Genomic DNA, 13,675 nt, shown 5'->3' with positions numbered 1-13,675 from the left:
TCCCCTTTGGGTGCTGCAGCCAGTGAACACAACCTCACTGCATTCCTACCCCCTGCAATGGCAGGCTTACTGTTGTTGACGGAGGTCCTGCTGAGCTCCTGCCTTACAATTTAAAACTACCTTGGAAGGGAAACTGGGCTGGGGTAGGGGAAATGAGCTGGTCCCTCCCACACTGATCCTCCCGGGACTGAAATAGGGGAATCCAGCCCCCTGTCCCAAAAAGGACCAGTCTTTAATGGACTTATAGAATTTTAATAAGTCTGGTTTTTAGGAGCTGTTGAGTGATCCAGTACAGGCATCGGTAAAACATTACAGGAGGGGCTGGACTTTTGTGTTTGGAGCAGAATAGAGGGAGCTGGTGGTGATAGAGCCCACCACAGAGTGCTTAATGCTGAAACTAGATTTGCAAAGCATTCCATTCCTAATATTCTAATATTCCTCTGCATCAGCACAATTACTGGCAAAAATAGCTTTAAAAGGAAATTTTTGAAACATAGATAGACAGAAAATATTGGAGAGGTACAGTATGTTGATAGGCCAACCGGAAAGAGAAAAGATGGGTTAATGTTTTGAAGCTAATCCTGTTTTCATGATAGGATGGTTCTATGTTAACCTCTTTTTTTCTCTTTTCAAAAGATGATCAATCTCCTTATTTACAGCATTTTTGGCTTTCATTTAAGCTTAGTGTGAATCTTCTATGTTAAGGCAGCCTTTTCTGCACCAGACTTTGCAGAACTCTGTAGGCTGTCTAATCATTTGAAGGATTTATGTTTTTTGTCTCTTCCAAGTGGTTTGGCCATGGAATTCTGTCCCTCTGAAAACAGGACCCAATGTACAACAGCTTATGTTTAAATTGCTGCTTTAATGTAATGAAACGTCTCAAGGTGCTTCACATTATAAAACAGAGTATGATACCGAACCACTTAAGGAGATAAGATGACCAAAAGCCTGGTTTAAAAGTCGGCTTTAATGAATGTCTTGAAAGGAAGAAAACAAGGTGGAGAAGTGTTGGGCAGGAATTTTGGAGTTCAGGGCATTGGCAGCCACCAACAGTGGAGGGAACAAAATCAGGGAAATTCAAGAGACCAGAATTAGATAAGCGCAGATATCTTAGAGGATTGTGGGGCTGGGGGAGATGTATATAATTTGTCTCAGTACGGATGAGGCTGACTGCCATGTGCATCAGGGGTCAATTGATAGTGTCAGGAGGAAGAATTCTGGCTGATCTGTTTCCTCCCTAGTTCATGGGTGTGAGGCCAGTTGCTCTTCCCCTCTTGTCCCCAGGTGAGTTCAGAGCACAGCACACAGCAGCAATCTGGGATTTTCCTGTACTGTATAATACTAAATCACATAATGCGTTTAACACTGTAAGACCTCTGAAGAGCTAATTTGATACCTTATTTCATATTTGTGACACACCAATAATTGCAACATTGTGACATAGGGGTTAAGCAGTTTTTATGGGTAATGCAATTTGGAATAGGGGATGGTACCACCTAGCCTTCAATAAAAAGGCCTGAACAATGCACACCACGGCCTTCCCTGTAACTAAGGGAGAGAAGACACAATTGTAGTGGGGTAATGTTGGGATATACTTTCCGACAGAAGCCATCCCCACATGAACACCCAGCTGTTTGTACTAAGTGGGCAGTATTATCCTCCTAGTGAGAAACCCTGCCTGTTCAAAAGCATCACACAGAATAGGCCTAATTTCAGACTCACATTGCCAGTGGGTGAGTCCTGTCCCCGACAGCACAAAGTCAAAAAGTTACCCTTTATTTTGTATATTTTTTAAAAACCCATTTAGGAATCAAAATGGTAGCAAAATATATCACATTTCCATCCCAGGGGTGAAATATCATTCCATGGTGAGGCTGAGCCCAGAATCAAACAGATTAAAACAGATCTTTTTTTTAATCTAAAATGCAGTTGTTTCATATACTGCTAGTTATATACAGAAAATGGACATGGATATGTCTAAACAACAGTCTTCTTTTAACTCCAGTGGAATATGTTCAACTATTTTGTATTTGGAATATGGTTCACTAGCCACGTGTAGCCCGGTACCCACTAGCCTGTGGCTGTTGCAGCTCCGTACATTTCCCCGTTTCTGTTCCTGAAATCTTGAGAAGTAATTTTAACTTAACCTGCCAGGCGGAAAGCTGACAGGTTTAGATGTTCGCCATTTTTAAACCTTGCCCAACTTTACAATCCACTTCCTTCAAGGGAGGGAGGGAGGAGGGGGGGGGGTGGTGGAGGAGGAGGAGAAATGGAGGGAGAGGTAGGAGAAAAGAGGGAGGAGGAGGAGGACATGGAGAGAGAGAAGAGGATGGGGGAGGGAAGGCAGAGAATGATGAGGAGGAGGGGGGAATATATAGCAAAGTGAATTGCACAGAATTTGCAGCACAGAAACAGGCCCGACTATTCTGTGCTGGTGTTTATGATCCACCCCAATTCATCTAAACCAATTTGCATATCCTTCTAGAAGACCTTCGGAGGGGAGCAGCAGGGAGGACTGAACATGCAGAATGAGAAAGAGACAGAGAGGGAGAGGAGGGTGAAGGAGAGCCAGTGAGGGAAAAGAAAGCAGGAGGATGGTGAAAAACAGGGAAGATTTTAAAAATGGAAACAGAAAGCTATTGGGTAAGGGAAGTAAAGGCAATTAAAAAATAGCGATAAAAAGGACAGAATTTTCTTTCCCCCAAAAAAGAGTAATTTACTTTTCACGTCTTCCTCCAGCTGGATATTTTCTCCCTTTAAGGATGTTTTTTTAGAGTTGACCCAGTGTGAGTACCACTCTAGAAGCAGTTATTGCATTAAGAACACATAATTAGCCCCCCTAATTGACTCAAGTATGGGAAATCACAGGCATCGACTTGCATCTCAACAGTGTGAGGTGCAGCATGATGGAGCATCCATCGGTGGCCTTTGATCAAGACACTGCTTGGGAGGATGGTCATGGAGAAAAGATTAGTTAGTAACACTGTTGAAACGTGAAAGTTTTGGTTGGAATGTTTGCTTGATTGGCATGAGATTTATTTTTGTATAGTCCGACTCACCATTATAACGCTGACACCCGCAGTACTGTTGCTCTGCTTTGACACTGGATTAAAGTGCTTTCTCAATTTGCCAGTTACTGAAACTTGCATGTCCCGCTCTTGTGCCATATCATCCTGCAGGAAGGAAGCAGTAAACAGATAAAATCTCCCAGGAGCCTCTGCTGATACGACTGACACTGGACAAATACGGCAGTGTTCTGTATGTGATTGACACTGGACAAATACGGCAGTGTTCTGTATGTGACTGACACTGGACAAATACGGCAGTATTCTGTATGTGACTGACACTGGACATATACGGCAGTATTCTGTATGTGACTGACACTGGACAAATACGGCAGTGTTCTGTATGTGATTGACACTGGACAAATACGGCAGGATTCTATCTGTGACTGACACTGGATAAATACGGCAGTATTCTGTATGTGAGTGACACTGGACAAATATGGCAGTATTCTGTATGTGATTGACACTGGACAAATACGACAGTATTCTGTATGTGAGTGACACTGGACAAATACGGCAGTGTTCTGTATGTGACTGACACTGGACAAATACGGCAGTATTCTGTATGTGAGTGACACTGGATAAATACGGCAGTATTCTATATGTGACTGACGCTGGACAAATACGGCAGTATTCTGTATGTGATTGACACTGGACAAATACGACAGTATTCTGTATCTGAGTGACACTGGACAAATACGGCAGTGTTCTGTATGTGACTGACACTGGACAAATACGGCAGTATTCTGTATGTGATTGACACTGGACAAATATGACAGTATTCTGTATGTGAGTGACACTGGACAAATACGGCAGTATTCTGTATGTGATTGACACTGGACAAATATGACAGTATTCTGTATGTGAGTGACACTGGACAAATACGGCAGTATTCTGTATGTGATTGACACTGGACAAATATGACAGTATTCTGTATGTGAGTGACACTGGACAAATACGGCAGTATTCTGTATGTGATTGACACTGGAAAAATACGGCAGTGTTCTGTATGTGACTGACACTGGACAAATATGGCAGTATTCTGTCTGTGATTGACACTGGATAAATACGGCAGTATTCTGTATGTGACTGACACTGGACAAATATGGCAGTATTCTGTATCTACAATAGGAAGCTGCATGTTTGGGATAAACATTACTCTCAATATGCTGCTACTAAACAGCAGCATTGCCATGGGCAGTAAAGCCAATATTTCTTAGTGGAATGCCAAACAGCACTGTATTATTCAAATATCTTAATTACTGTGATCTTAACCACACACTATTATAATAAGCATTGGAAAGTAATCATAATGAAAACAAAGATGGTAATTTTGACTTTGGATAGTATAGCTGCAGTGTAACTAAGTGAGCTGTGGTGCATCCCAGTCTGTACACCCACTCTCCCTAAACAATGGCACTTTTCTATTCAGTACTTCTTTCCTACCATTCAGCTCATTCCTTATCCATCTCATGGTTTACCCTGAACCAACACAGCTTTGAACAATGTATGGAATTTCATGGAGAGCTTTATCAAAAACCTTTTGGAAGTCAAGGTGCACCAATCACACTGTACAACTTACCTTAGCTCGGTTGGCTTTTCACGTCCTCAAAAAAGTCAGAGGTTGGCCAGGCAGGACTTCTGTATACATGCTGACTGCAGCCAATCAGGTTATTGTTGCACATAGAATCTGACCACACAGAAGGAGGCCATTGGGCCCCTCGTGCCTGTGCCAACTCTTTAAAACACAAGAATTAGGAGCCATTCAGGCCCTCGAGCTTGCTCCACCACTCAATAAGACCTTGGCTGATCTAATTGTGGCCTAAACTCCACTTTCCTGTTTGCCCCCATAACCCTTGACTCTGTTGTCAATCAAAAATCTGTCTAACTCAGCCATGAATATATTTAATGACCAGCTTCTATTGCTCTCTGGGGAAGAAATTTCATAGACTAAAGACCCTCTAAGAGAAACAATTTCTCCTCATCTCTGTCTTAAACTGAAGAAGGGTCATACGGACTCGAAACATTAACTCTGTTTCTCTCTTCACAGATGCTATCAGACCTGCTGAGTTTTTCCAGAATTTTCTGTTTTTATTTCAGATTTCCAGCATCCGCAGTATTTTCATTTATCGTAGGTAAGTTCTTGCTAGGCATAGGAATCAAAAGCTATCGGAGGTAGATGGGAATGAGGAATTCAAAACACAAACAGATCAGCCATGATCTTATTGAATGGCCTACTTCTGCTCCTATTTCGCATGTTCGTATATATATTCAAATGACAGTAAAGGAATGACGATATAGTACCAAGTCAGCGGCGTGTGTTTGAGTGGCTCGGAGGGGAACATGCAGGTGGTGGTGGTAGAGGTCGTGGGTTTGGAAGGTGCTGTTGAAGGAGCCTTGCTGAGTTGCTGCAGTGCATCTTGTAGGTAGTACACACTGCTGCCACTGTGCATCGGTGGTGGAGGGAGTGAATGTTTAAGGTAATGGATGGAGTGTCGATAAAATGGAATGCTTGGTTCTCGATGGTGTCAAGCTACTTGAGTGTTGTTGGAGCTGCACTCATCCAGGCAAATGGAAAGTATTCCATCACACTCCTGACTTGTGCCTTGTAGATGGTGGACAGGCTTTGGGGAGCCAGGAGGTGAGTTACTGACCTCAAAATTCCAAGTCTCTGACCTGCTCTTGTAGCCACTGTATTTATACGGCTGGTCCAGTTCAGTTTCTGATCAATGATAATCCCCAGGATGTTGACAGTGGGGGATTCAGCAATGGTGATGTCATTGAAAGTCAAACAGACCGTGACCTTGGGACCTCAGTTACCTTTCTGGTCAATTGTAATTTCCAGGACATTGATGATGTGGAATTGAATGTTGGTAATGCCATTGAATGTCAAGGGCAGTTGGTTAGATTGTAAGGTGTGATTCTGTGAGAATGACTATGTCAGGTTTGTCTAGTCTGTGGGACAGTTTTCCCAATTTTGGCACAAGCCCCCAAATATTGGTAAGGAGGATTTTGCAGGGTTGACAGGAATGTTTCTGTTGCCGAAGTTGATGCCAGGTGGTTCATCTGATTTTATTCCTTTTTGACCTTTCTGTAGCAGTTTGACACAACTCAAGTTGCTAGCTAAACCATTTCAAAGGTCATTTGAGAGTCGACCACATTGCGGTGGGTCTGGAGTCACATGTAGGCCAGACCAGGTAAGAACGGTAGATTTCTTTCCCTAAAGGACATTAGTGAACCAGATGGGTTTTTACAACAATCAATGGTAGATTCATGCACCATTACTGAGACTGTTCTCTTTCTGATGTTTTCTTATTCCTCCATTTATCTCTGGAAACTTACCTTCCGAACACTTCAGCCTTGCAGAGGCATTCAGAGGGAATTTTCCTTCTAATCTTTGAGGAACTTCTCCTTTAGGGTCCCTTGTCACATTTCCTGATATTACAACAGCATCCTCACTGCAGCACCAATGACATTCCTTGTTGCCTCTGATGTTCTCCCTCTCAGCACTGGATATCTGCTAGAGCCTCACATTTGCATTGGGAATGAGCTCTGATTTAGGGGAATGAGTCAAGATTGTGCCTGCACCGCCCAACACGTATGCTACACAAAGAGGGATCCCCTGACATCTATAAAGACTCCACTGAGGGAATACTCTCCACATGCCTGCATGAATGACGCTCCAACAAAACTCAAGAAGCTCAACACCATCCAGGACAAAGCAGCCTGCTTGGTTGACACTCCATCCATCACGTTAAGCATTCACTCACTCCACCATCAATGCAAAGTGGCAGCAATGTGTACCATCTACAAAATGCATTGCAGCAACTCACCAAAGATCCTTTGAAAACATCTTCCAAATGTGCAACCTCTACCATCTAGAAGGACAAGGCAGATGCACGGGAACACCACCACCTGCAAGTTCCCCTCCAAGCCACACACCATCCTGACTTGGAAATATATCACTGTTCCTTCACTGTCGCCGGGTCAAAACCCTCGAACTCCTTTCTATTGGCACTGTGGGTGTACCTAGACCACATGGACTGCAGCGGTTCAAGAAGGCAGCTCACCATCACCTTCTTGAGGGCAATTAGGATGGGCAATAAATGATACTTAAAAATTACTTATAAGCTCAGCCCTCCTTTTTTGGGTAATCTGAATCCTGAATTTTAAAACTTGCACCAGGGGTGTTACAACTCTTACTTCCTGCACATATTCTGGGTTATTTATGAACACCGGGTCAAGATCAGCATCTCCTCATGTGGTTTCCTTGAAGCATTGGTTGAAGAAGCAGTTATGTATCACATCTACTAGCCCTGACTGTACCACTTGTGCATTCTCAGTTCATATGAAGTTGACTAAACTCTCTTTTCTGTCCTCGCATACCTTCCCTATCTTATCATAGAGAAAATTATCCTCCTCTTAATGCTGCTTTGAGGTTATATATAGAATACCTCTAAGTGTTAGCTTGGATTTTGTTCACATTAGAAACATCTAACCAGAGCAGGTCACTTTTTACCTCTCACGCCTTCAATTTCTTTAACTTTCAGATGTTCCTACCATTGAGGCAAAGCTCATTGATGCCAACAAGGAATGTCCAGTGGTGCTGCAGCTGGGTTGCTGCTATACACCACCTCATTTTCTGCAAAACTGACTTTTCTAACCCCGGTATACCCTGAATGTTGTATCCATTTCCATTCCCCTGAATTTGTATCCATTTCCATTTCCTTGATCAAGCCATGTTTCTGATATTCCCTCCCACCATAATAGTCGCCCTTTTCAATATTTTATTTCAAATAAATGGGCTTAATAGAAATCGCAATTCGAATTTTGAATCCAACAATTCTATGGTCCACTTGCTGTCTCTGTTCACATAGCTCATATTTCTCCTGGTGTATTTGGTGCAGCCTATTGATATGTTTATATTTCTTACAGTATAATCCTGATACTCACAGCCACCCAGGGATGAGTCAGAACTTTCTCTGCTGTGTACCGCGCCTCAATGTTCACCTGCAACATTCGGCTAATCAATTCCTGCAATAAAATGACAGCACTGAAGCCAGAGACATTTAGAGTGATAAGAAAACAGATTCAAAGTATGTCCAAATAACCACTTGGAGCTTCCAAATTATTTTACTGGTATTTGTTGCTTTTCAGAAGCAGCATCATATGTTTCAATGTACAACCTTGAAACAAACCATTCTGCCTAACCAGTCAATGCTGATATCTATGCTGCATTCGAGCCTCCATCCTCCCTTCCTCATCTAACTCCATCACTCGAACCCTCTATTTCCCTCTTCCACAGATGCTTATCTAGTTTCTGCTGACTTGGATCTATACTATTCGTCTCAAATATGATAAAGGAGTTTTATCTGGGTAAAGAAGTTTCTTCCAAATTCTCCTTTTGATTTCATGGTGACTTATGTTAATCTTATATTAATGGCCACTAGTTTTCTCTTGCACACAAGTGGAAGTACTTGCTTTTTGTCTACTTTATCAATACTTTTAAAGGTGTTCATTTGGTCACCCTTTAGCTTTTTCTTTTCCTGATGGGTAAATCTCACATTTCTGGTATCAGCCTTGTAAATCTTTTCTGTACCCTCTCCAGTCCCTCTCTCGCTTTTTTATAATATGGCAACCAGGATTGCATGCAGTCCTCCAAGTGTGTGCTTATATTTGTATCAATCAGCCACTGAATTCAGTAATCAGCAGCACTCATTTCAAATGAGACGGAATGGAAATATGCACTGTGCAAGAAAATGACTCACCTGCTCTCTTAATTGCAAGCAGAAAAATTAAAGACCATAAGCACCTGAGGTAATGGTCCTACTGTTGAGAACTGGCCTTATCATTTGGCTTTAGCGGATGAAGGAGTGAAACAAGAAGTTCAATCCAACAGTAGCTAGACTGCTCCAGTAAAAGACACAGAGAATGGTTTACCTAATTTTTATACACTTCAATTTATTTTCTGTTAATCACCTTCTGGGTCAATGCATTTCAAATCTCACAGCCATTTGTGTTAAGAAGTACTTTTTCTGAATTTGCTTTAAATTGTCTTGGTTGAATTTTGAGATTATATCCCATGTTTGGGATTCTTTTATCAAGCTTACATCTAGAGAATGACTCTTCCCTCTAGTAGAGAAGATGCTGAAATTTTCTCTAGTCATATTGAGCCGGCTTCAGTAGCTGAATCTTCTTTGCTGGGTGTTGCAAGCAGGTTATAATTGAATCTACAAATAAATTTCAATCTTTTGACAAGGTTTTTATGTGTGTGCAACTGCAACAAAAAGGATTCTAGCAGACCAACAACAATAACTTGCATTCATATAGTACTTCTAACATAGTAAAAGCATTTCACAGGAGAATTATCAGACAATATTTTGACACCGGGTCCCAGAAAGAAAGATTAGGGTAGGTGACAAATGATTGGTCAAAGAGGTAGGTTTTAAAAATGATAAAGGAAAAGAGAGAGAGGTAGAGGTGGAGCAGTTTAGGGGGGGAATCCCAGAGCTTAGGACCTAGACAACTAAAGGTTCGACATACCGTACTTGGATTTCCAGAAGGCATTTGATATGGTGCCACATCAAAGGTTATTGCGGAAAATAAAAGCTCATGGTGTAGGAGGTAACATGTTAGCCTGGAAAGAAGATTGGCTGACTGGCAGAAAACAGAGAATATGCATAAATGGGTCTTTGTCTGATTGGCAGGATATGATGAGTAGAATCCTGCAGGGGTCTGTGCTGGGGCCTCAACTTTTCACAATTTACATGAATGACTTAAATGAGAGGACGGAAGGCATGGTAGCTAAATTTGCAGACACCACAAAGATAGGTAGGAAAGTATGTTGTGAAGAAAACATAATGTTAGGAAATGGAGACAGTTTAAGTAAGTTATATTGGTATTTGTGGGCGTTAGGAATGAGTTTTAGCTTTAAAGTTTAAGCTTGATTTGTATTTCTGTATCTGTGGGCTGAATTTTGTGCTTGGCGGGCGGGCCTGACCAACTTGGCAGCGGGCGGGCAGCCGATCCCCGGCGCCGAAACAGGCTGCGCCGCCATTTTGTGTGGGCCCACCCAGCGGAGTTCCGACTCCCGTGTTCATCGGGAAAATTAAATCGGTGGCGGGCGTGTTCAGACCGCCAGTTCCAATGGGGAACCGGCAGTCTGTATAAAGAGCGGCCAGGCAGCCTCCTTTAGGCTGTTCATCATGGCCAGTCATCGAGCAGCACAAGAGGTGAGGGCAGAGGAGGAGGAGGGTGGGCAAGGGTAGGCCAGTGGGAGGCCACTGTGCCCCTCGTTTCTCCAATGCCTGCCTTGCTGCCCTCCTCGAAGAGGTGTCCAACCATCGGGATGTATTGTTTCCGGAGGATGGGAGGAGGAGGGCCCCTCACGTCACCAGGCAGGCGTGGCAGGAGGTGACGGAGGCTGTAAGCTCTCATGATGCTGTGCGGCGCACAGGAACCCAGTGCCGCAAGCGCTTCAATGATTTGCTGCGCTCTGGAAGGGTGAGTACCATGTCAGCCTTGGCCATTTTACCCAGCAGGTAGCCTTAGTCTTCGAGGCCCTCCCCCCCACCACGTCTTAGTGTCGTTACTGCATTGGGCATTTGGTGCATGCTGGGTGAGCAAACATAGTGACCGTGCTTACATCAGCCTTAGTGGTTGAGGAGAAGATGGGTTCTCCCCGCAGCATATGTTGGTGTTTGTCGCATTTGAGTAGTCTGGGGGCAACGTGCAGAGGAGGCAGCTAGACACATACTCAGAATTCCAACACATGTCTTATTGATGGTGATGAGATGGTGGAAGGGGAGCCTCAAGGTGTCGTGGCCAAGAGCCATCTGCTGCCCTCGGTGCCGCACCTAGTTGCGCCTCCTTGCCATGGGCGCTAAGACCTGTGTGTTATTCAAAGTGATGGACGCCGAATGTGTCCAAGGTGGCCGTTGAGGAGAGGGGGTTGGGACCAGCCGTACTATCTTCTGGGGACTGATCATCAGTAGTGTGGACAGGAGCCACTGGAGGCCTCAGATGGGCCACTATGGTTGGGGTGCGGCGTGCACGTGCAGAGTACAGGAGCAATCAGCCGCAATAAATGCTCTTCTCTGTTCTGCAGGCAAAAACAGAGCACAATAGCCGGGAGCGTTTGCGGACTGGTGGTGGGCACACCGTGCTGCAGCACCTCACCACATATGAGGAGCAGGCCATGGAGCTGGGGAGGAGGCAGGCGGCCAGGTCGGCAGGTGTCGGCGAGGCTGGGGTGCAGCGGCCAGGTATTTGAGGGCCACTGTCCCATCCACTCTGTCTCCTCACCATCCAAAGCACGGATGGTTGCTGCAATTGTTAATGCAGCAACACTGCTCATTCACAGACTGATACAGTCAGACGTGTGGATCATACACAAAGGTCCCTCGGCCCCTTGAGGATGCGCATCTCTAGCACCTTCCAAAGTCGCCTTATCCCATTTGTGACCACTATCCCCATGGCCTAACATGCCATGGCATCGCTGCTGCACATCCAAAGACTTATTGCATCTATGGAGGGTTTGTACCTCCACCACCCTTTCAGCCAGTGCGTCCCACATTACTCTGTCCAAAAGGTCCTCAGCACCTCACCTGTCAACCTCATGGCACTCAGCTTAAATAAATGCCACCATGTCAGTCATCCCTGCGCCAAGGGGAAATGTTGCCTTCTGTCCACCCATTCTATGCCCCTCATAACGGTATGAAGGTCAATAATGTGTCCTGTTAATCTCCTGTGCTCCACGGTAAATGTCACAAGTGTATGCAATGTTTCCTCATAACTCCAACTCTCCAGGCCAGCATGCATCCAGGTCAGGAACCTCTGCATTCTCCCCACTCCGATGCCATCCCTCCCATGAAGCTCAGGTCACAATTGAACGCAGAAGTGTAGATGTGGCCTTGACAGCATTTTCTGCACATGCAACATGACCTCCTTTTTCCTACATTCTATTCCTTGTCTAATAAAGGCAAGTCTGGCTTCCACCTTGTTAAACGCCTTATGTTCCTGTTCTGCTACCTTAACGGGTCTGCCCAGCAAGGTCCCTGTAATCGTCGTGACTTCCCACGGTCCTACCATTACTCATGTATTCCCGTACCTTGCTTGTCTTGTCCAAGTGCTTGACCAAACACTTATTCACAAAACATTCCACGTGGCATTCCTTAGGCCATCTGACCAGCCTGTTTGTATGCGCATGTAATGTTTGGGCCTCCTCTTGACTATTTACCACCCCACCAATGTTTGTCTCCTTAGGTTCCTGAAGGGTGAGCGACTTATGAGGCTGGGGGGGAAAGGGATGAAAGGTGTTACTGACTGAATGCTAACTGATGCACTGTCCTTGTTGTTAATTTCAGCATCACCACCGCATGGCCGTCACCAACACGTCCAGAGACCCCCACCTCCACACCTGAGGGCCAAGACTTGCAACTTGCGTCACATCCTTTCAGCGAGCCAGGCACCAGCGCAGCAACTACCACATCAGTGGGGATTATGACGTTGGCTAGTGTCCTGGGGCACAGTGGAGGGGGCACTTCACAATTGCTGGAGGAGATGGCACGGACAGACAGTGCCGATGGTGCCAGCAGCCGGAGGACTGCAGGGGACCAGGCACATGCTGAGTCGGGCAGTGATGATGTGCCTCTGGAGATGTCAGCCATGCAGCAGCTGCAGGACAAGCGGCCGGGTGCGCAGGAGCATCTGGCAGGGTTGCATGAGGGTGTGCTTCACTTGGTCTCTGTAGTGGAGGAGTCCAAGCAGAGTGTCAGTGAAGGCATGAACCTCAGGACAGAGCTTCAGGCTTCCTCCATTGAGAGATTGGCGACCCTCATGGAGAGGGGCTTCCAGCAGGTTGAGAATCTTCTGATTGGGTTACGCTCTGACCTGCAAGCCCTCACAGCGCTAATGGCCACAGGTGGTCATTCCCAATGTGGGCACCAAGTGTCACCGCTCGGTGCCCATCCATCTGTGGTGAGCAGGGAGGTCCAATGTGACCTCACATCGGCGCAGCAGCTGCCTGTCGTCGCTGCGAGCTCCTCTCAGGACGCTCCGGATGAGGGCAGCAGCTCCTCCACCCCTCTGCCAGTCATCGTTGCCTCCCTCCCAGTCAGGGCCATCACAGGCTCCACAGGCCAGAGGACGGCCGCCAAGGTCATCGAGGCCAACAGGACAGCAGAGTCAGCAGGCTGTCTCACAAGCCACTCCAAGCGATGGGGCGGCACCAAGACGTAGCACCCGCAAACGTAAGCATGAGGCACGTTAGGCACTCCACGGGTTTGTCACTGGTGATTTTGTGTTGGCCCTAGATTAGGGAAAATATAATTCTGTACGTCTGAGCGACGTTTGTGGTTTCTTTTGGTGGGAATAAGGTCCACTTTTCTGACCATGGCTGAGGGTGTTTCCTTTGTGCTGCATTTGTATGTTTCATAGGCATATCATGAGTGTTTGAGTGGACATTGATGTTTCTGTACTAAGCCCTTAGTTGCAGCTGATGAGGTGGAAGATGTAGCACCTAAGTGCCACGTGTGGAAGCGCCAGGCAATGCTGGTCCTGCTGATCCATGTGTGTGGAGCTAGCTAAAGGTTCGTTGGATTAAAGTGTCC

The 13,675-nt window shown here is 45.4% G+C and overlaps 1 protein-coding gene across 3 annotated transcripts in view; it reads right to left on the bottom strand.

Moving 5' to 3' along the window:
• The window catches only part of dclk2a (doublecortin-like kinase 2a), a 430,953-nt gene that overhangs the window by 12,480 nt on the left and 404,798 nt on the right, over positions 1-13,675 (bottom strand). For all 3 annotated transcript variants that reach the window (XM_078541257.1, XM_078541259.1, XM_078541256.1), the window contains 2 exons: positions 8,019-8,099; positions 3,060-3,173 (listed from right to left, as the gene is read on the bottom strand). In XM_078541257.1, the coding sequence (XP_078397383.1) occupies positions 3,060-3,173; positions 8,019-8,099 (195 nt within the window). The remainder of the gene's footprint in view (positions 1-3,059; positions 3,174-8,018; positions 8,100-13,675) is intronic.

The sequence above is a fragment of the Cetorhinus maximus genome, chromosome 1 (genome assembly GCF_964194155.1).
Source record: "Cetorhinus maximus chromosome 1, sCetMax3.hap1.1, whole genome shotgun sequence".
NCBI lineage: Eukaryota > Metazoa > Chordata > Chondrichthyes > Lamniformes > Cetorhinidae > Cetorhinus > Cetorhinus maximus.
The sequence above is the reverse complement of the archived record's forward strand: the minus strand, read 5'-3'. Positions and strand labels throughout refer to the sequence as shown.